The 23,876-nt window shown below is 37.9% G+C and overlaps 1 protein-coding gene across 4 annotated transcripts in view; it reads left to right on the top strand.

Moving 5' to 3' along the window:
* Positions 1-23,876, top strand: part of LOC127630513 (nuclear factor 1 C-type-like) — a 138,276-nt gene that overhangs the window by 102,737 nt on the left and 11,663 nt on the right. For all 4 annotated transcript variants that reach the window (XM_052108091.1, XM_052108092.1, XM_052108090.1 and 1 more), the window contains exons 5-10: positions 1,578-1,701; positions 4,331-4,455; positions 10,951-11,061; positions 13,278-13,462; positions 18,142-18,301; positions 19,690-19,775. In XM_052108091.1, the coding sequence (XP_051964051.1) occupies positions 1,578-1,701; positions 4,331-4,455; positions 10,951-11,061; positions 13,278-13,462; positions 18,142-18,301; positions 19,690-19,775 (791 nt within the window). The remainder of the gene's footprint in view (positions 1-1,577; positions 1,702-4,330; positions 4,456-10,950; positions 11,062-13,277; positions 13,463-18,141; positions 18,302-19,689; positions 19,776-23,876) is intronic.

The following is a 23,876-nucleotide window of genomic DNA, read 5'->3' as shown; positions in this document are numbered from 1 at the left end:
GTCCCCTCCCATCTCCCCCACAGCCTTGTCTATATTTTAGACACATCTGTCAATTTTCACAGCTGTTTCATATGAACTCTGACCTTTCCTCATTAGAAGGAAAGGAATACTGCCAGTCTGTCTAACATAATTGATTGTATTTAGCTGAAATGATTTTCTAGCTCGCAGGTGGCTTTCTGTTTTCTGATAAAGAGATAAGTGCCCTAAACAAGATTGCTGTGTATTATGCCTCACACCTATGTTCAATCACAGTGAAAAAAGATTGATGGATTGTGAATGAAATAAAATGGTAAAAGCATTCATAAGTCATCTGTCAGCTGGCCTGAGACAAATAAAATGTATTTTTTCTTTATGTTTGAATACTTTGGTCTCATAACAGCGACAATGCATCTGTTTGAGGAAGAAACACTACGTTGTGGATTCATGCTTATTGACAGTGGTTTAACAATAAAGACATGAATGCTTAGAAAGACTACTTTCTCATTATCTGAACCCAGGAGGCTTTGGGCTGACATATATAATGTGTTTGTTTATCTAATTTGAGATCTGTTTAATGATTATGCATATGTCCTAAGAGACAAGCGTGTTTTCTCTAAACGACAAACCCTATGTTGACCAATTTATCCCAGAATAATTAAACCAAATGAGGGAAAAGTAAGCATTACTGGATGAACGTTTTATCAGTGTTTAACAACATGCTCAAACCAGACCAGATTTAATCCAACATAACATTGGAAATAAGTGTTAACACCACTCTTTGTAATATTAATCCATTTGGAAAAACAGGTACTAGTCATAAATGCTGAAACAGCAGACACATTTTTCTCACACAGTAGTTGCATATAAAACATTCATTGATAACCAAACAAACAACACAACCCTGTCCATGTAGACCAATCCATCACTGTACAATCAAACATACAAAGTATTGGAATCATAGCAGAAAAGAGGTCAGCTCAGGTAAGCTTAGGCATGCAATGGCATGATATGTGCATGATAAATTCCATGGTACTGAATGACTACCTGAAAGACTCATATGCCATGGTATTTACATAGTATTCCCCAATACATTTTAATGAAAACCATGGCATTACCATGGCATAGTCACAGAAAAAAATTATTATTAGTGTTAAAGATTTTTGTGCCATTAGTGTCACCGAATAGAATTGAAAAATAATTTTGGTGATCATAAATTTTGTAATTGTTTCAGTAAAACCTATAGGTTTCCTGAACACTCGCCAAACAGGCAGTCTTGCCCCAAACTCACACCATCGGTTGAGTCAGTGTTGCTGTGTCGGAATGGTCATAATGCTCAAACAAACTTGTTTTGACAGGGTAGCCACAGAGCCACAGTGTTCCACTTTTCAGAAAAATCATCCTACGAACATCCTACATCCTTAATTACTATAGTAAAATACTGTAGTTGTCCCTGCATATTAAGCTGGGATAGGAGAAAATATTATATCATAAAACAGTTACACACTTATTGCTAAAAATTGCAATAGTTCTATTGTCATTGATTGACTCTTTATGTTCCTTGTTTTCTGTTATTTACTTATCATGAATTCTGTGTGCAGCACCAGTGGTGACGGGCACAGGGCCAAACTTCTCTCTCGGAGAGCTGCAGGGGCATCTTTCTTATGATTTGAACCCTTCAGGTGTAGGAATGAGAAGAACCCTACCAAGCACCTCCTCTAGTGGGTTAGTACACTCATGCTTGCTGAACACACATACAGTATGCACATTTACACCACACCTGTATGCATGCTCACACACAACCGCACATCTGGCTGCAACATGCAGAAAGCCTCATGTCAAAGGCACTGTGTCCTTGAGCTACTTTTGACAGTAATGAGATCTGTGTGAGTGTGTCCCTATTGTCCTCACAAGGATCGTAAAATCTGAAAACGGGTTAATAAACATAATAAATATAAATGTCATGGTGAAAATGTACAAATACAGGGTCAGGTTAAGAGGTAGGTTTAGATAATAGAAAGTCAATGGAAAGTCTGTATCCCTGCTGAAAATACCAGCATATGTTGTGTTTTGGATGCTGATCCCCTTCATGTGCTGCTTGTGTGCTGGTGTCCCAACCAGGCTTTTAACTACTAGCTTTATCAGAAAGATCATGCTGGTTGACCAGCAATATTTGTAGTTGAAATGAATGATTACGCTGGTTCACCATCTAGACCAGCACTAACCTGTAAAAACCAACCTGACACAACATGGTATTGCATGCCAGTCTAAGCAGATCTTTTCAGCAGGAATGCCTTTTTTGTGGTTTGAAGAAAAGGACACAAATATGAAGCAACATTTGTTTAATGCAGAATTATTTTGCATTAAAGGAATATTCCGGGTTCAGTACAAGTTAAGTTCAATTGACAGCATTTTTGGCATAATGTTGATTACCACAATAGTGTATTTTGACTCGTCATTCCTTTAAAAAAAGCTACAAATCGAGGTTACAGTGAGGCACTTACAATGGAAGTCTATGGGGCCAAATTTTGGATGGTCTAAAGGCAGAAATGTGAAGCTTATAATTTTATAAAATCACTGTATTCATTAATACATATTAATTCTTCTGGTTAAACTCATGTATTATTTGAGCTGTAAAGTTGTTTAAATTGTAATTCTTTCAGTCATTTTCGTCATGGTAACAAAGTTGTAAAATTGTCTTTAACTTTATACAGAAAAGGTTAGTAAGTGATTTTATCACACATAAATCATGTTTACATGCTTATTGTTTATGTCTTGTGGCTATATTTTATATATTTTTTAAACATTAAAAAAGTTGCCCCCATACAGTAAGTGCTTCACTGTGACCTTGAGTTTAGCTTTTTTTAGAGAAAAGGAAGGGCAAGTCAAAATTTATTTTTGTGATAATCAAGAACATGTCACAAATGCTGTAGATTTAGATTACCTTGTATTGAACCAAGAATATTCCTTTAAAACATGAATTACATCCATGTCCAGCTTTGATGAAATCTCAAACTCCCTCCCTTCTGGTCCGGAGATTCAGTAATTTATTGTCACATTACTGCCACAGTAAAAGGATCTGAGTGTTCTTTTAATGTTGATATACTGTATCTTGCACTTTGGCTGCTACCAAAGCTGCAGCGGCATCTGACCTTACTACCTCAAAACCAGAAGCTACAGTGGCTACATGTAGATGTTTGTCCTCCAGCTGTTATTTTTGAGTTTGGTGGTCCTCTTTGTTGCCATGATTGAACAGCCTGCTGGAGATGCTGATTGGTCCAAACCAGAGTCGGTTTGGCCTACTTATCAGAACCAGGCTGAAACTGAGGAGCCAAACAAGGATGCGGCACGTGAGATTCCGGGTGGCTTGTCGAGACTTTGAGAGTTTCAAATGTGCCTGTCAGCATCTTGCAATGATAAATGTTGTCTATTAAAGCCGAAGTGTGTAATTATTTTGATTTAAGATACTTTCTAACCCAGCTTATTATACAGAGACAACTATAAATAAACCATCTGTAGGCTGATTTCCCCAAAAAGTGTAAACACTGTGTGGCATTGTTAATACAATTATTTTGTTTGAGCTTCCCAACCAATCCAACATAGCAATGTTGGCTCAACCAATGCATGAGATGGGGGCGGAACTTTCTGTTTGTTTAACTAATAGCAGATAGGTGGACTGTTCAAGAAACCTGTTTGAAAACTATCATTATTATTGTTGTTTTGGTTACACTAGTGGTGCAGAAATGACATATTTCAGCTTTTAGTATTGCAATATTTGCAGGGCAAGACAAAGAGAGCCAAACACCTTTTGAATTAAAGGTTTTTGATTCGCTGACAATAAAATTTGTCATTGAAGCGTCAGGAAAAAAAAAACTCAGCTGAGCACAAATCTGTATAAAACCATCACAAAATGACATCCTTACATGCACCTGAGAATAATGCACGAGTGTATATACTGCACAGTTTATGAAGCCCCTTACTCAGGTCTGCTCCTCAGTTGAGGGCAGTGATTTAAACAGAAGAAATTTGATTTTTTTGCATTTATGGTAAGCCAAAGCCTCAGTCCTGATAAATGCTTATTTTCATTAAACCCACTGCAATGCTAAAAGAAAGGTTGAATGTTGGCAATCTGCTCTATGTAGCTGAGTGCCTGGGAATCATGGATGGGGGACATCCAATCATGGCCAGACTGTTTGTGAGGGTGTGTATGTCTCTGTGTGTTACACGTGAAGAATTATGTTAAAGGCTTGAAGAAATATAGTTGAAATAAACAGCGCTTTTCATTGTTTATTCTCTCTCCCCTCTACCCCCACCCCCTTTTTTCTCCCCTCCCATCACCCTTTTACTCACACAGAAGTAAGAGACATAAGTCAGGATCCATGGAGGAGGATATAGACACCAGCCCAGGGGGCGAGTACTACACCTCTCCCAATTCGCCCGCCAGCAGTTCACGCAACTGGCAGGAGGACATGGAAGGAGGTCAGCCTTGTGTTACGTCTTATAAATATGCATTTAAACATAGAAATATAGAGTAGTAAACGTGAATAAAAAGTTAACCTTGGGTTTTGTGTTCTAAATATCGTGATGGGCGCACATTCATGAATGCCGCATTTTTAGATCATATGACCAGCCGAATATTACTCACTTTATCTCAATCATCCCCTGTAATTGCATTTTCAATCGCAGATTAATTTAATCATGGCTGACTGTGATTAGTGCATTTTTACAATGACATCAGTAATTGAACTTATTACAAGAACCATCCTCCTGGAGCAACTTTGGGTTAGGACACATTGGTGATATCTCATGGATCTCTTTGTGCCAATCGATCTAGCAGCCTTGCCATTACCAGCCCTGAGCCTTAACAACTACACCACACCACCTACTCCAAGTTCCTCTTAGAGACGCTGGGAATTGTACCTAGGGTTTCATGCATTCCATCCACTGAGCTACATCCCCTTGTGCACTTCCATCCATAAACAGTTGTGGACCTTATTTTTGAAGTATGTGAATAACAAACATATCAGGTTTTCAGCTACACTAGAGGAAGTCTAAAATCACGGGTTTAAGCTAGAATTGGATTTGAATTTCCTTAACGCAGTGCCAAATCCTAATTAATTCATGAACTCTCAATTTTGTGAAAGTCTGCAGAAAGCAGTACTGCTGTCTGCTCTGCTCCTTGGAGCAGATTTTCCAAATGCAGCACAGTGTGGCAGTAACTCCTGTAGCTGCTCTCTTTGCACAATAAGAGAGACCTACTGTATTGATGCTCGTTGGTTGCTTGAACTAACCAGTCACAAGTAACCCCTTTATAATTAGGTTGGTTATGGGTTCACCTGAAGCTGATCAGATGTGTTTCTTAGGGGGCATTTACAGAAAACATGTTCTAGCAAAGGAATGAAACACAATGCAGTGTTATCAAGGGCTACGTTCACACAGTTGGTGTTTGGGTGTGACAATCATATTCTCTCTTGAAATGTACCATTCATACAACACCTTACAGTTGCAGTTCAAATGCTATCTGTATGAACGAACAACCAAAGTCACAACCGTATTCTAAAGCTGTAACCATAGTGACAGTGACTAAAAGATGGCGATGTCCATAACACCGGTATGTCTTATAAAATTTTTTGCCGTGTTATTAAATAAATGAGTCCAATCAAGGAGAGAGTTCATCCATCAGATCAGAATTAATTGACAGCGGCTTTGAATGGTTTTTAACCACATGCAGAGTGCAGTTTTTGTGTCGCACGGCTTGCACTCCGATGGAGGACAACGTCTGAACCTGACACAGCTCATTTCTCAGTCTCCGTGAGTTAATGAAAACTCAAAAGAAATACACGGCACCTCTGCTTGTACAGTGCAGCGTGGCTCTCTTTGCGGGTGTCAGTACAGTTATAGAATGCGGTTGTCATACCCGTAAATAACCATCATGTGTGTGAAACTTATTAAACACTCAAAACAGGTCTGACAACCATATTCTGCTGATGTTTAAACATGGCCAAGTCATGTTTTTAAAATTTGGACAATTTTTTCATTTGACACACCATCCAAATGACTGAACGACTAATACAGTTGAAGTCAGAAGTTTACATACACTTAGGTTGAAGTCATTAAAACTCTATAGTTTTGGCAAGTCATTTAGGACATCAGCTTTGTGCATGACATGAGTCATTTTTCCAACAATTGTCAGATTGTTTCATATTAATTGACTAAATAACAATTCCAGTGGGTTTGAAGTTTACATACACTAAGTTAACTCTGCCTTTAAGCAGCTTGGAAAATTCCAGAAAATCATTTCAAGCCTTTAGGCAATTAGCCAATTAGCTTCTGATTGGAGCTATTTGGAGTAAATTGGAGGTGTACCTATGGATGTATTTTCTGGCCAACTTTCAAATTCAGTGCCTCTTTGCTTGACATCATGTGAAAATCAAAAGAAATGATCCAAAACCTCAGAAAGAAATTTGTGGACCCCCACAATTCTGGTTCATCCTTTGGAGCAATTTCAAAATGCCTGAAGGAACCACTTTCATCTGTACAAACAATAGTATGCATGTATAAACATCATGGGACCACGCAGACATCATACCGCTCAGGAAGGAGACGCATTCTGTCTCCTAGAGATGAAAAAGTGAAAATAAATCCTAGAACAACAGCAAAGGACCTTGTGAAGATGCTGAAGGAAACAGGTTGTCAAGTATCTATATCCACAGTAAAATGAGTCATATATCAACATAACATGTAAGGCTGCACAGCAAGGAAGAAGCCACTGCTCCAAAACTGCCATGAAAAAGTCAGACTACAGTTTCCAAGTGCCCATGGGGACAAAGATCTTACTTTTTGCATAAATGTCCTCTGGTCTGATGAAACTAAAATATAACCGAGGAAAAAGGGTGAGGCTTGTAAGCTGAAGAACACCTTCCCAACTGTGAAGCATGGGGATGGCAGCATCATTTTGTGGGGGGTGCTTTGCTGCAGGAGGGACTGGTACACTTCACAAAATAGATGGCTTCATGAGGAAGGAAAATTATGCGGATATATTGAAGCAACATCTCAAGACATCAGCCATGAAGTTAAAGCTCGTCACACATGGGTCTTCCAAATGGACAAGCAAAATGTCTTAAAGACAACAAATTCAAGGTATTGGAGTGACCATCACAAAGGCCTGACCTCAATCTGATGGAACATTTATGGGCAGCACTGAAAAAGTGTGTGTGAGCAAGGAGGCCTACAAACCTGACTCAGTTACACCAGTTCTGTCTGGAGGAATGGGACAAAATTCCAGAAACTTATTGTGAGAAGCTTGTGGAAGGCTACAAAAACATTTTGACCCAAGTTGAACAATTTAAAGGCAATGCTACCAAATACTAAAAATATATATTGTACTTCTGACCCACTGGGATTGTGATGAAAGAATTAAAAGCTGAAATAAATAATTATCTCTACTATTATTCTGACATTTCATATTCTTAAAATGAAGTAGTGTTCCTAACTGACCTATGACAAGGAATGTTTTTTAAGATTAAATGTAAGGAATTGTGAAAAACTGAGTTTAAATGTATTTGGCTAAGGTATATGTAAACTTCTGACTTCAACTGTACATCTGTCTGAATGTGGTTTAAATGCTGAAGTGATGCTGTTTAAAGATGTAACTTGTCCACAAGGTTTGTTCCATGCTAAAACACAGGAAGTTGTCAGCTAATTAAAGCACTGCTGCTAAAAATCTAAAAACTTCTAAAAAAATCTAGGTAAACTAATCAACCTCACTAATCCACTAGTGGGTTGTTTAAAGTCTAGTTTACCATCATGACTTATCCTTACCCATTATCTGCTCAGTAACATAAATGTATGCACAATTAACATGATCCTTTGTAAAGTTCTTCTGACTAAACGACTCATGACTGGAATGACTGGGTTGACTTGTCAACTGCTATCCTCATAATGCAAATATGTGGTTTTTATATGTTCTATTTTGGAGGCGTTATTTATATATACAAATCACCACGCGCCACACTGCGATCAAGAACCACATTATAGCGCCCATGAGGAGGTTACCCCATATGACTCTCCCCTCCCTAGCAACCGGGCCAATTTGGTTGCTTAAGAGACCTGGCTGGAGTCACTCAGCATGCCCTGGATTCAAACGTGTGACTCCAGAGGTGGTAGTCAGCGTCTTTACTTGCTGAGCTACCCTGGCCCCTGAGAATGAACGCTTTTGATGTTAAAGCATAACTATTGAACAAAATAGGTATGAAACATCAATGCCTTTGACACTATCTAAGAGGTTTTGACAGCCATCAACGTACTATAAAGTCCCTTAGAAATCACTCAAAGCCATTTTAGACAGCTCGTTTTTAATGCTGCGGTAGCTATGAACTGCTGATTAAGTAGGGCAGACAGTAGGTATAGAAACCATATTGTTATCCACTTCTGAGGGTGTATATGAGGTAAGTTTCTGTGAGCAATTTGTGTAGTTTGATTTCAATTTGTGGAGAGCATCAGAGGATACGGAGAACAGTGAGTCAGGAGAATTTGTGCGGTTCATAAGTGCTTGTGTAGTTTTAAAAAGATAGTTCACTTAGAAAATGGTGACTGAGGCTGTCAGTCCTTAACATTCTGCCTGACCTCTTCTGTTGTGTTCCAGAATTAGTCATATGGGTTTGTAACAACATGAGGGTGAATAAATTACATAATAATTATTTTTGGGTGAACTATCCATTTAATGGCAGTGCATTGCACTGTTTGTGCTGAAATATTTTTGGTGTGTGTGATTTGCTGACAGGCATCTAAATTCCACCAGTATGTATGAAATGGCAAAACTAGTCTCAGATCAGAGACTCAAGGGCAAATACCATCACCATATGCAGAGCTGAAGCCCCTGTGGGGGACTGGCCCTGCCCAGCTCACTTCCTGTCTAGACATTCCTATCAAGCTTACTCTTTAACAATCTCCCAGCTGATTGCTCATGGCTCAGGCTTTTCCATCACCTTTACAGGTACATGTGGCTTAAAGGAATAGTTATGCCAAAAATGAAAATTCTGTTATTATTTACTCATCCTCATGTCATTCCAAACCCATTTTGAAATTTTTGAAGAATGTCCTGGCCACTCTTTTACAAATAAAAGTGAATGAGGACTGGGGCCCCCCAAAATTTATTCATACAACTAGTGCATTGTATTTCAAGTTTTCTGAAGTCCTAAAATGGCTGTGTGTGAAACAGACTGAAATTTAAGTCATTATTCACTGATCATTTTCCCCTCTAGTGGGCTGTTAATGAGATAGTTCACCCAAAAATGAAAATTCTTTCGTCATTTACTCTCCCTCATGCCATCCCAGATGTGTATGACTTTCTATCTTTTGCTGAACATAAACAACGATTTTTAGAAGAATATCTCAGCTATGTAGGTCCATACAAAGCAAGTCAATAGTGACCAGAACTTTGAAGCTCCTATTATCACATAATGGCAGCTTATAAGTGATTAATATGACTCCAGTTGTTTAATCCATGTCTTCTGAAGAAATCCAATAGATTTTCCAATAGAAAATGTAACTCCTTTTTTACAATAAATGTTGGCATTTGCAGTTTCCTTGCCGATCATAATCTGTACATTCGTCAAGCACTAGTAAGTATAATCAAGCTTGAAACCATGATTGTACGAAGATACTGCAATGGTAATATGTACTGTGAAAAAGGATTTATAAATAATGAAAATAATAATAAATTTTGGGTGAACTATTCCTTTAACTGCCTCGATGGTTAAGTTGAACTTTAGAGCCAGATTTGTTAACAAATTATTTAGACCAGTTTTATGAACTGAATTAAGAGATTCAATGAAAACCTCAGACTCAAATTAATGATTTTTTCAGGAATCGGATATGGCTTCTTCTGTCATGAACTTTTATTTGTGTGTTCTCAAAGAGAGCTAAGGCATATGTCAAGATTTTCAGTGAATAATTACTTAAATTAGCGTAAATTATCGCATGGCTTCAGAAGTCTTGAAATATGGTGCTATAGTTGTATTGACCACTCTTATGGCACTTTTATGGTGCTTTCTTTGTAATTTTGGAGCTTGACAGCCTCAGTCCTCCATCACGTTCATTGTATGGGAAAGAATAACCAGGATATTTCTTCTAAAAATTCCTCTTTTGTGTTCCAAGGATGAAAGTTGTATGAGTTTACAACATCAGGAGAGTGAATACATATTGAACATTTTAGGGTGGCCTATTACTTTAAGATCTGCAGAATTGCAATGCCAATGAAAAGACTAGCCACCTAGGACATCTTCCTCACTCACACACACTTATAAACCTCGATCAATGGAATGAATAAATAATTTTAAGCTGAGCTTTTGATGGGAACTCAATGCGATTATGATTTTTGTCTTAAATGATGGTGAATCAACTACAAGCAATAAAACAATACATTGAATGAAAGGTCTCCACATATGCTACTTTGAAAACAAAGCAATTACTTGCAACTTATGACATGTATGATTTGCTTTTTAGGAAAAACTTATAAGGGAAAACCCATATAGGGAGGTTCTAAGTGTGGAATTATTATAGAGCACTCTCGAAAAAAAATATTTAGAGACTATATCATTGGATTTTACCTTAAATTACCGGCATAGGTCATCAGTTACAGACATATTTCTCATAATTCCCCTCTTCTTGCCGCAAGAAGAGAAGAAAATCACTCGTTCTCTACAAAGCACTGCAGCACCGAGGTAAACGTCAGTTCCTTCAGTGCCACCTTGTGGTCAGTTGTAGTGACTGCAAGCGGCTACACTGACCTGACAGAGATACTGAGAGTGACCACGCTGTGTTTATTAACTGGCTGACTAAGCATTCCTGTATACTTACAAAAGTTTGTCCTTGTATCAAGCAATGGAGCTGAATTAGCAGTATTCTGAATTAGCAAAGTGTGCCCCCCCACACACACATTTCGCTTGACTTTTTTCTCTCTCTTTCATTTAGGAATTTCCCCTACAGTTAAGAAGACAGAGATGGATAGTCCGTCTCCTCAGGAGAGCTCACCACGCCTCGGCTTCACACAGCACCACAGACCTGTCATTGCCGTGCACAGCGGTGAGGGGACAACACACACACATACACATGCATTGTTTGTTATTAGCTGAGTGTCTCTCCAGACACATACTCACAAAAAACTAGTAACACTAGACTAGTTTTCTAGAGAACCAAATGGGTAGTTGGCATAAAATTATTTTGCTAAGGAATATAAATTTAAGCATCCTGCTGTGTAACATGCTGTATTCCCTTTGAAACTTTTTAAAGAGCAATTTTGCTCATTCTTTTTATAATTTTATTTTAATAAAAATTATTTTGGTTATCATGCAATTTAGGGCCTCCATATTAATTTAGAGACCACATGGAATATTTGTAATTTTAAAAATGTATTTTTCAAACTGCATAGCCAATTAAAATGAACTAGTGAAGGCAATAATGTGATTGTAATGGAGAAAACTATAAAAGAAACAGTGAAAAGTCACATCATAAATGTCCACTTTACCTTACACATTCATGGATTTTTTTTCTTTTCAACAATAAGGTTTTAGGTAAAAATTTCTATGAATGTGTAAAAATGACACTTGAGCTTTAACAAAACAATTATGGACATGTTTTGTGTCAGTTTCCCTTTTTATTTATTTCTACTATTGTGTTAAAGCTCAAGCGTGTCATTTTTGTTGCCACTAGCGTTACTAAATGGAATTGTGAAAATAATTGAATTCCCAAAACACTCCCCATCTGTCATTGGTCAAAAAACAGATAGTCCCACCCCAAATGCACACTATTGGTTGAACCAATGTCAGGCTAGTTGGGATGCTCAAACAAACAGAGCAATGTTTTGAAAGAGCTTGTTTTAAGAGTGAATATTTATAGTAAAAAGGAGTTATATATTGATCTGTTTCTCATCCACACCTATCATATTGCTTCTGAAGACCACTGGAGTCGAACAGACAGCGTTACTGTTCCTGTCAGGTCATAGCTTATGGGAGACTGAGGACTGATTAGTTGTCTCGCAGCCAGTTGAGTTATGCTAAAGCAATTAGCCTGGCTGTTCAGATGAATCGGTGGAGCGTGACAGCCTTATGCTGCCTGCACAGAAGCAACCTCTGCTGCGCCTTGCCCAATGTTTTACAGCATCTCTAAAGTACTCTGTAGAGAGTTATGATTATTAAATACAACAGGATGTGACAACAGAGCAAAGCTTGTTAATTAGGATGTGGGTTATGTCTTGTATGGTCAAACATACCTGCTGATTAGACTGCCGTATTCTGTGTTTGAATGCTGGTGTGTATGTGTCTCCAAGAGTGCTTTTAACTAACTTAACCAGCAAGACTTCTTTGGTCAACCAATATTAACCAGAAGGACCTTGCTGGTTGACCAGAAGGTTGAAGTTTTGGGTATGGGGTCCACCAGCTAGACCATCTCCAAACCCATACTGACTAGCATAAACAATCCTGGAACAGCATAGAAATTCATGCTGGTCTAAACTGGTCTTTCACACAGGGATGTCACTAAAAGGAAGGTGCGTTGCTGGGTTCACTAAAATAATTAGAACATGAAGTCTAGTGAACATTAATATTATTATTTTTAAAGGGACAGTTCAATATTCTGCCAATGTTTACTCACCCTCATGTCATTCCAAACCTGTATGATTTTGTTTCCTACATGGAATACAAAAGGAGATGTTTTTAAGAATGTTCACACAGCCCTTTCACATACTATAAAACCATGTCAGGGACTGACAAGCTCAGAAATGACTAAAGGCAACATAAAATTAGTCCACATGACTTTTGTGATATATTCCAAGTCTTCAGAAGACATACAATAACTTTGTTTGATTAATAGACCAAAATTTAAAGGAACAGTTCACCCAAAATGTCCATTCAATTTAAATGTCATAATTTACTCACTCTCATTTTGTGCCAAATAAAGATAGAATGAATGTGAAAGGTGACAGAGGATCTACTTTTTTCTTTCTGGCAAAAAAGAAAGTCTTCAAAACAACATGAGGATGACAGTTTTCCTTTTGAGTGAACCATCCCTTTAAAGGAATATTCTGGGATCATTACAAGTTGAGCTCAATCGACAGCATTTATGGCATAATATTGATTACCACAAAAATGTATTTTGACATGCCCCTCCTTTTCTTAAAAAAAAATTAAAAATTGAGGTGACAGTGAGGCACTTACAATGAAAGTGAATTGGGGGAGTGTATTTTTTTACGTATAGTAGGACTTGCAGTGAATAATTCCTTAATGGTAATATGTCTCTCTCAGGTATCTCTCGGAATCAACACCCCTCCACATCTCTGCACTTCCCCGGCGGCCCCATCCTCCCCCAGACTGCCTCCACCTACTTCCCGCACACGGCCATCCGGTATCCCCCGCACCTCAGCTCTCAAGATCCGCTCAAGGACCTGGTTTCTCTGGCCTGTGACCCATCCAATCAACAGCCCAGCCCGGTAAGATCGCCCCTATATCACGTAGTCACAATTTATATGCCTTTCACCAGTCATCCACACTACACCAATCAAATGTCAGGCTATATGTCACATAACCCAAATAACCCAATCATCAGCCTTGCTTGATCAGCTTAACCAATCAGCAGCCCTAATTCTGGTGGGACCCCATGTGGGACATGAGCCAAGCATAGCTCTGAGCCTGTCGTGTTCATTCATATTCATATTCAGCACTGCTTTTGTTAACATGCAGAATTAAATATGAGTTTGAACCTGTACTTCAATTATTCTCATATCACAAGGTGCTAATTAAGAGATAGACTGCTTCCTTCCTGCCACTGTGTGTGTGTGTGTTTGTGTGTGTGTGTGTGTGTGTGTGTGCAAGAGAGAGATTGAGACAGACAGACAGAGGGAATGAGTGACAGATTAACATGCTAACATGTGCTACATGGATTGTAGCCTATGTAATCTGAGCCAAAGAAAGCTGACCGCTACCTTGTTGGAAAACACAACGGTCTGATTTCACCTCTTTGTTAAAGTGACCAGCAGCCTAAACAACACTGTCCATCAACCCTGTTTCCTCACACTCAAAGGCAACAGTTACTCAGTATATGTGTTACTCTCCACTCCAGATGAATACCTCGTTGGCTGAGTTTTGTTTCTCTGAGAGCCATGAGACTAGTTTCTTTCAATGAATATCTTAAGCCAGTTGAGTAGTATTTTTTAATGCTGCAGTGTTAATAAATACATTTCAATCTACAAATTACTCTACTTTTATGAGGACATTCCTATTCAACAAACAATGTAGTATAAAGTTGCCTGCAGCTACTGATCTAGAGTCAGTTATTCCCTTCTTCTCACCAGTAATTCAGATTTGGATTTAGAATGAAACAACTCGCTAAATATCATGAAAACTTTTTTTTTACCTAACACAGTGTCTTAAAGGTGTGACACTCTTGCATAAGATGCTGCAAAAACAGCGAGACACAGTGCAACGTGGAATCAAGAATTTAAACTGGCTGATTCGTGTTATATTGACAGTGACAGACGGAGCTAACGCAAGTATGAATGGCTTCTAGGACTGCCTGCCCACACAAGATCTGAGTCATATGCAACCGTATTTCCACTCAGTGTCTAGGGGTGATGCAGATGTTGGTACAGAAATGGAGGGGGATACAGTTGAACTCCTTTTTTAACCACTCCACAGATTTCATTTTAACAAACTATAGTTTTGGCAAGTCGATTAGAACATCTACTTTGTGCATGACACAAGTAATTTTTCCAACAATTGTTTACAGACAGATTGTTTCACTTTTAATTGACTATATCACAATTCCAGTGAGTCAGACATTTACACACACTAAGTTAACTTCGCCTTTAAACAGCTTGGAAAATTCCAGAAAATTATGTCAAGCCTTAAGGCAATTAGCCAATTAGCTTCTGATAGGGTCAATTGGAGGTGTACCTGTGGTTGTATTGTAAGGCCTACCTTCAAACTCAGTGCCTTTTTGCTAGACATCATGGGAAAATTAAAAGAAATCAGCCAAGACCTCAGAAAAAAATGTGTGGACCTCCACAAGTCTGGTTCATCCTTGGGAGCAATTTTCAAACACCCGAAGGTACCACGATCATCTGTACAAACAATAGTATGCAAGTATAAACTCCATGGGACCATGCAGCCATCATACTGCTCAGGAAGGAGATGCATTCTGTTTCATACAGATGAACGTAGTTTGGTGTGAAAAGTGCAAATCAATCCCAGAACAACAGCAAAAGACCTTGTGAAGATGCTGGAGGAAACAGGTAGACAAGTATATCCACAGTAAAACAAGCCCTATATCGACATAACCTGAAAGGCTGCTCAGCAAGGAAGAAGCCACTGCTCCAAAACCCCCCATAAAAAAGCCAGACTACAGCTTGCAAGTGCACATGGGGACAAAGATCTTACTTTTTGGAGAAATGTCCTCTAGTTTGTTGAAACAAACAAAAACGACCATAGTTATGTTTGGAGGAAAAAGGGTCAGGCTTGCAAGCCGAAGAACACCATCCCAACTGTGAAGCATGGAGATGGCAGCATCATGTTGTGGGGTTCTTTGCTGCAGGAGGGACTGATGCACTTCACAAAATAGATGGCATCATGAGGAAGGAAAATTATGTGGATATATTGAAGCAACATCTGAAGACATCAGCCTGGAAGTTAAAGCTCGGTTGCAAATGGATATTCCAAATGGACAGTGACACCAACAATACTTCCAAAGTTGTGGCAAAATGGCTTAAGGACAACAAAGTAAAAGTAGTGGAGTGGCCATCACAAGGCACTGACATCAATCAGAGAGACAATTTGTGGGCAGAACTGAAAAAGCGTGTGCAAGAAAGAAAGCATACAAACCTAACACAGTTACACCAGTTCTGTCTGGAGGAATGGGCCAAATTTCCAGCAACTTAAAGTGAGAAGCTTGTGGAAGGTTACCCAAAACGTTTGACCCATGTTAAACTATTTAAAGGCAATGCTACCAAATACTAACAAAGTGTATGTAAACTTCTGACCCACTGGGAATATGATGAAAGAAATAAAAGCTGAAATAAATAATTCCCTCTACTAACCCCCATTCTTAAAATAAAGTTGTGATCCTAACTGACCTAAGACAGGAAATGTTTTATACGATTAAATAGCAGGTTTAAATGTATTAAAATGTATAAATGTATTTGGCTAAGGTGTATGTAAACTTCTTAACCTGTAGAAAGAGGGGAAAATGTGAATGTGTATGTGCGAGAGAAAGGAAGAGAGTGAGATACATTTATGAATCTTGCCCTGTGGCAGCCAGGCCCCATTGATTCTGCAGACTAATTGAAATTCCCCCTACTGCAGTCTGACTGTAACCTAGCATTCACATATAAAGGCCCACAATGCCGCTGACTCACTCAGCAGCTATTGTTGTGCAGGGCAGTGAGTGTGCAGTTTCACAGAGAGAGAATGCAACCTGGAGCCAAACCCTTACAGAGAGAAATGGAGCATGATGGAGGGTTGTGTGGATTCACAGCAAGGGAAGAACGAATAAACAAAACATAATGGGCAGTTCAGTAAAACAGTGTGTTTTTCCCAATTGCTGATGGAGAAAGAAAGCAAGAAAGATACACTTTTATTAGAGGGGTAGTAGGCCTTTTAAATGTAATTTTTCCCACTTTAAACAGTTTTAAACTTGAAAATATAAGTACTTTTGAAAATATGTTTAAAATTAAGTACTCACATGAGATGAAGACTTTAGCTATATCAGTGGCATAGAAAATATGTTGCACCTGCAATATGGTCTGGCATCTGACCATAATGTTGTCCAATGCTCTGAAACTGACATATAAAAAGAAAAATGGCTATAATTTTGTTATTACAGGTGTATAATTATTAAGAGAGAAGATAATTTAGTTTGTCTCTTACAACGTTTGATTAACTTTGGCTCATTTATGCATTTTATTTGCTCGAAAGGGAATGTTATTCATTAAATGTGTACATGTTTCTGGTTGCTGTGTGCAATGCAATACAACCTCATTTGAGTTTTGAACATTTCTGCACAAGTTTCCAAGTTAAAACTCCAATTTTAATTGTTGTTCTATTGCACATTTCCAAGTAGGAAGTTTGAAATTTCAGCTTTCCTAATTGAATGGGAAGCAGCATTAGTTCACTTTTAAAGACAAGTTTGCTACCCATTTAACTTCCGTAAAGTGACTAAGAGAAATAGGATATTATATCCATCGGGAATTGATGGTTTTATGAAAAGTGGGGTAACGATAAATTGTTTAAAGGGAAAGTACACCCAAAAATGAAACATTCTCATTGAAATAATTATTTACTCACCCTCATGCCATCACAGATGTGAATGACTTTCTTTCTTCTTCTGAACACAAACAAAGATTTTTAGAAGACTTTCTCAGCTCTGTAGGACCTCACAATTAAAGTGAAGGGGTACTATTATTTTTAAGCACCAAAAAGCACATAAAGGCAACAAGAAATTAGTCCATATGACTCCAGTGTTTAAATAAATATCTTCAGAAGCAATATGATAGGTGTGGGTGAGAAACAGATCAGTATTATGTCATTTCTTTTACTATAAATTTTCCTTCCTGCCCAGTATGTGGCAAGATGCACAAAGAATGTGAATTGCCAAAAATAAAGAAAGTGAAAGTGGAGATTGATAGACTTCAGAAGATATGGATTTAACTACTGGAGTCATATGGATTACGTTTATGCTGCTTTATGTGCTTTTGGAGCTTCAAAGTTTTGGTACCCTTTCACTTCCATTGTGAGGATCTACAGAGCTGAAATATTCTTCTAAAAATCTTTGTTTGTGTTCTGCAGAAGAAAGAAAGTCATACACATCTGGGATGGCATGAGGGTGAGTAAATGACGAGAGAATTTCATATTTGGGTGAACTTTTCATTTAATATAAGACCAGGAATGTGAATCAAGAAAGTAAATACCCCATTTTAGAACATAATAGTCAATTAAAAAGTTTAATTTCATGTTGACTTATAATAAAAAAATTTTTAAAAAAAATAATAGTTTTAGAGGTAGAGAGAGACATGTACACAAAAAGAAAGTAATTGCATATGTTATGATGTTAGCTGTGTAGCGGCAGTGAGGGGCCCCTCCCCAATGTGGCTGAATGTTGCCCTCTCTTCCTCTGCAGCTGAATGGCAGTGGTCAGGTGAAGGTATCCAGTCACTACATCACCTCTCAGATGCTGGCCCCCCCGCTTCCCCCTGGCCTACCCCGACTGACGCTGCCCCTTGAGTCCAAATCCAGCACCACCTCTGCAGACGCAGCCACCAGTTCACCCACCTCCCCCAGTAAGTGGGACACTGTAATGTCCATCTGTTCGCTTGCCCTCTCTGTCCCAACTCTGACATGGCCACATGGACACCTTATCTAGGACCACCCCCCCAACCCGCAAAAAAACATTCACACACTTAAACAGATAAAGTTAAACCCCTTATTATAAAAGTAGAGTTACAATCCAATGGCAGGGCTGTCTCAAAAAGTGGTGTGTTAAATTAAATAACAGACTTTCATAATAGCTTCAAAGTTTTGCAACCTTTGCACCAGTGATCTAATAATCTGATGGGCAAATAAAAAATGGCTGGCTCAGAGTAAATGGCCTGGCTCATGTCAAGAACCACAAAAACAGTCACAAAGACAAACAACACATGATCGTTTTCACCATACCTTAATTAAGTCTTGGCTGCTTTTAATTGGATGACATCATTTACACGGATTACATCATAAACATAACTTTATCACCTGATGATTATACTGACATACTTTATTGCAAAACACACACACACACACACACACACACACACACACACACACACACACACATATATATATATATATATATATATATATATAATAATGCAATAACCCATGAGAGATTGTGCTTTATAGTGATTTTACAGCAGTTAAGGGGTGTGCCTAAAGCTAGGCGAAGTGCAATAAACACATTAACTGTGGTAAAATCACTTTGCATTGCTTTTATATACATAAACACAGCTAGTGTCTTTGAATCAGAAAAGCCTATAAACACAGATACTTTATAGATGACATGTCGGTCAGCTTGAATGGGCCAATGCTCATTGCCCTGTCCATTAATCATGCTAATTTAATTAAGAAATGCAGAGAACAGCTCAATATTGGCACCAACCACTGTACTGCAGATATTCCCATGATCAATCGCCTTTATATACCATCTCACATGGTCAATGCTCAGCATGATTATTCAGCTAGAGTCAGTCCCCTTATCATGTCAGCCTAAAGACCAGTTTGATAAAGATGGATGAATATATTGTTACTATGCACAAACACTTTTCATATGTATATTACTTAATTGTTGGGAAGATTTCCCAACATGTTTCATTATTTATTTATTTATTTCCACAGTCTGACTGTAACAAACACATAAACTTTGCCCCATATGCTGCATCAACACATGAACGCCATACACACTCTCACACATGATTGACGAGCTGAACACCCCGTCTGTAGTGTTTCTTATAAAGGACTTCATATAGGCTACACTTCAGGTTATTGTGGATTCTGAATGGTTAGAGGGATTCTGTTCTTCTTCCTCAGCCTTTGAAACAGTGCTGACAAATTGAAATGTATTAGAACTAATGGCCAGTGTCCAGACAAAAGCGGTATTTTATTATTTAACTCTCTCTTTCTCTCTCCCTGTCAGCATACTCTGCTCCCGGGACACCACCTGCCAACCGCTCCTTCTTAGGAATTGGCTCTCGAGACCCTGGCAGTCTTTATCAGGCACAGGTAACAAAACACAAATCTCTTTATACACAGAAAAACACATTTCGTCCACACCTCAAATTAAATTGTAATGCTTTATATAGACTTATGGAATAACTGCATTTTAATTACTGGGAAGTTTTCCTTTTCCTTGATAACTATAGGAAACCTAAGCACTGTGAACATTTCAAAATTCAATCTTGATTTCAAGTCTTGCAGTACTTGAAAATTTCCCTTGAACTCAGTGCCCTGAGAGAGACCAAAGACTTCTGTGTTCAATTATAGATCAGAGTTGAGCAGATCCTGTATCTGCTGCTGGATTCTAAGCAGCCAGCCGAATGCCGTCTTTCTTATTAAATTTAGAGCAAATCCTAACACCGTAACTGTATGTGGTACAAGCATAGAACTGGGTCTAAAGCCATGGGCCTCAAATACCAGGGGGCCACTTGCTAGATGATGTTCTCCATTGGGGACCAGTAACTGCAAAACTTGGCGCACACCAACTTTTTAGATGGATGCGAGAACACAGGCTTGTTTGTTGTCATCACCTAGGCTACAATGCATATTTACATTCACTTTTAAGCCTGTAATTGCCATTTGAAACATATATTGCTTTATACTTTAACAGATTGATGGGATAACGTTTAAAGCCAAACCAAAATTCAGAAAGTGAAAATTGCTTTGCGATCAGATTCAAGGATTAACTATAAACATTTGAGGGGCCACATGAAACTATCTTAAAGCTTGAAGACCTCGCTGGTCCGAAGGATTACACACTATAAAATCCTATTAATATACCTTATTTATTACTAGCACAGTAAACTTTTGCATGCTCAGCAGCCCTACTTCTTATTATTTAACAATGTACCAAATAGCATTTGAAGTCTTCGAATCCTAAAGGAAATGAGTACCCAAATATAAATTCTTGAAAGCTCTTCCTAACGTAAGTAATGGCTGCAGTTGCATTTGATTTGGCTGGGGAATGCAGCAGAGGCATGATCTGAAGTGTGCAAGGTGCTTCTCTGAACTGCAGGGCTCAGGAGTCCAAGCACGCTGCTGCATTGCAGTGCTTTCAGCTCCATAAAAAAAACTGTACTTAACAAAGTTGTGCAATCAGAGAGACAGAGAAACAGAGTGTATGAAAACTAAAGGGCAGAGCAAAGAGAGGAACAAATACTTGTGCATATAAATGTGGATGTTTGTGTGCGAGGTCCAAAATTAACACTCAGCAAGGGCCAAATTTGAGTACAAATTAACTTTGATGTTTATATAAAATGAGTTACACGGAAATGGCTGTTAACTTTATAAAGAACTGCAACATTGCAATTTGAAATGTAAGAATGATAGTCTGGCCCTTGCTTATGCAATTTAACTTAATTAACAGACACAATCTAACTATCCATGACAGAAAACATCTTCTTGACTCTAATGTTATCTAATCACTTTTACCCCCTGAACAATTTGCAATTAGAAGTTCATCAAGGATGCATTTTATTTCCACAGAACTCAATGTGGCAACACATATGTGGAATTTTCCTTTCCAAAACCAATTTATTTGGAATAAAATCATGATGGTCATCTTCACATTTTGCGACAGGTGCAGTTTAACAGAGAGAAGGAATCTAGTTTGTATTCAATGCTGCAATTGACACAATGATCTACATTGTTTGGGCTAATATGCAAATATAAATATCATCAGTCCAACATCAACAAACAGACACAGGCAGGTGCCGTTAACGCTCTTTTGTTACCATTGTTATATTGATGATTCATGCCAGTTGTACACTAAAGGAAAATCTAAACTTTTCTAGCTCTCGGCTAGACGTGAGTCTGTGTCCCTGTGAGAGTATCATGAAATGAGGTCCAGTGAGGAGAGAGACAAATGAGAGGAAGGGGAAAAGAATAAGTGAACTGATTGAAGAGGGGAGAGCATGTCCTGTTCACTTGCTCCGGGTTGGTCACATCCAAGGCTGTCTGGTTGCTAGGGGAAACCAGACATGATGTAATTGTCAGATGAACCTGTGCTTGAGGGAGTGGAAATTAAAGTCCAATATAAACCAATCAAGCTGATGTCTGTCCTGGTTTCCCCAAGACTGGATTGTGAATCATTGATTGTCTAGAAATTGTTGGGCAATATAATGTACACTTGTTTGCACTTTTGTCTCTCTTTTCACCTCTCTCTTTTCTTTCTCTCCCTCTTCTGTAAGTTTGTTTCTTTATTTCTTTCAGTCTTTTTTTTGGTTCGTTCATTCATTCATTTTTATCTTTCTTTTATTTCAGTCTTTGTTTCTTTTGTTAATTTGTTCTCTTTTTGTTTTTAATTTGTTTATTTTGTTTTAAGTTTGTTCATTAGTTTTTTGTTCTTTCTTTGTTTGTTAATTAATTTGCTATTCTTTCAGTCTTTGTTTCTTTTGTTTGTTTGTTTGTTCTTTTGCCTGTTCATTTGTTTGTTCATTATATCTTTCTTTTATATGTGTTTCTTTTGAATTGTATGTACATTTATATGTTTATTCATCTTTCTTTTTGGTTTGTTTTTGGTCTTTTGTTTGTTTGTTAATTTCATACTTTTTATTTCAGTCTATGTTCATTCTTTTCTTTGTACTTCTTTCTTTTTCTTCTATCTTTCTTCCTTTCTTTCTTTCTTTGTTTCCATTTGAATAAAATGTAATGGACTTTTTTTGTTTCTTTTTTTCCCTCTGTTGAAAAACCTACCTTACTAACAATCTTTGTTTATGGAAGCTCGTATTTCAGCCTTACCTCCAGGCTCTACCGAATCATTGTAATTAAAGAGAGCGACTGTCATTTGTTAGGCTCTTGCGGTCTAATATGTCCCCCTTCTTGATCCGTGAGCCCGCCCTCGTCTCAGCTTTATATTTTTATAACCTAAACCACCTGTCACCAAGACAAAGGCTTCAGCTTTTTTAGGCAACTAAATATTTAGTTTGGAATGAACATCTAACCACTGTTAGCCTGGGCCTCAGTTCTACTGGCAGTTTTGTCCTCAGGACAAATTGAAACGGTGAGAAAGTTTGAGCAGAATAGGGCCTTGAATGTGCCTTAGTGCAAAATTATAATATCCAAATGGCAGCTGGCAAAAAGTTTTGTAATGATAGACTCAAACCCATGGGATGAAACAAAGCTGGAAAGGTTTCACTTCAGATTCCCCTGAATATTATTTTAGCACCTGGTCTTGAACTTGCTTGCTGTCTTCACAATTTTTGCTCATTGAAATGTACAGTGGTGTGCCATTATGCAAAGGAAATTATATATTCATGCATTATATATTCATACATTAAGTATAATATACTGTATATATATATATATATATATATATATATATATATATATATATATATATATATATATAATGATTTTAACAATAATATTATTTTATGAATAAATAAATGTGTCTTGATAAAAACAGTGTAACAAAAGTTTAAAAAAAAGTTGCTCCCAATTTTGCTAGTCATTAATCCTAGCACTTGAATTTGTTCTTTAGTTCATACCAATCTTCCACTACACCATTTATTTATTTTACTACCATTCATTATCATTTAGTTTCATGTAATTCAGCTTGCCAAGATAACTGGGCACTGAGAACTTCCATACAGAAAACAAATATTTCAGTGTTGGATTTCATGTGTGCATGACACAATTGGGTAATGTCAAATATATGCCTGATTTTTACTTCTTCAGTAGTGGTTTTGCATTGGTTTGCATGTATCAGCACTTGGAAAGACGGATTTGATAATGAGTCCCCACTTCCCATCCCATTTCTGTCTGCCTTTGCTACATTAATATAAGAAATAATAAGAACAGATGCTACACATGACATCTTCTCATAAGCAGTTTTGATCATATTTAAGTGTAAATACTAAGCAGGCCATTTGTCTTTGAGTTGGGACAGGAGATTATCGCAAAAATGTCTCAAACAAGAAGAGAGACATGTCATGTTGCGGCTCATTTTCATTCCGAGGAAAAGATTGAGTTTCCATAACATAAACTGGTTATATATTAAATCACATCTTGCCTCTCTAGAGGTTAAGGATTGTGTATTTACTTCATCGAGAGACATTTTCAATATGCTAAAATGGCATGTGGTCACTTTAACGTGAAGCCAAGATG

Source organism: Xyrauchen texanus, chromosome 37 (genome assembly GCF_025860055.1).
Source record: "Xyrauchen texanus isolate HMW12.3.18 chromosome 37, RBS_HiC_50CHRs, whole genome shotgun sequence".
Lineage (NCBI taxonomy): Eukaryota > Metazoa > Chordata > Actinopteri > Cypriniformes > Catostomidae > Xyrauchen > Xyrauchen texanus.
This window is presented reverse-complemented; position numbering and strand designations above follow the sequence as displayed.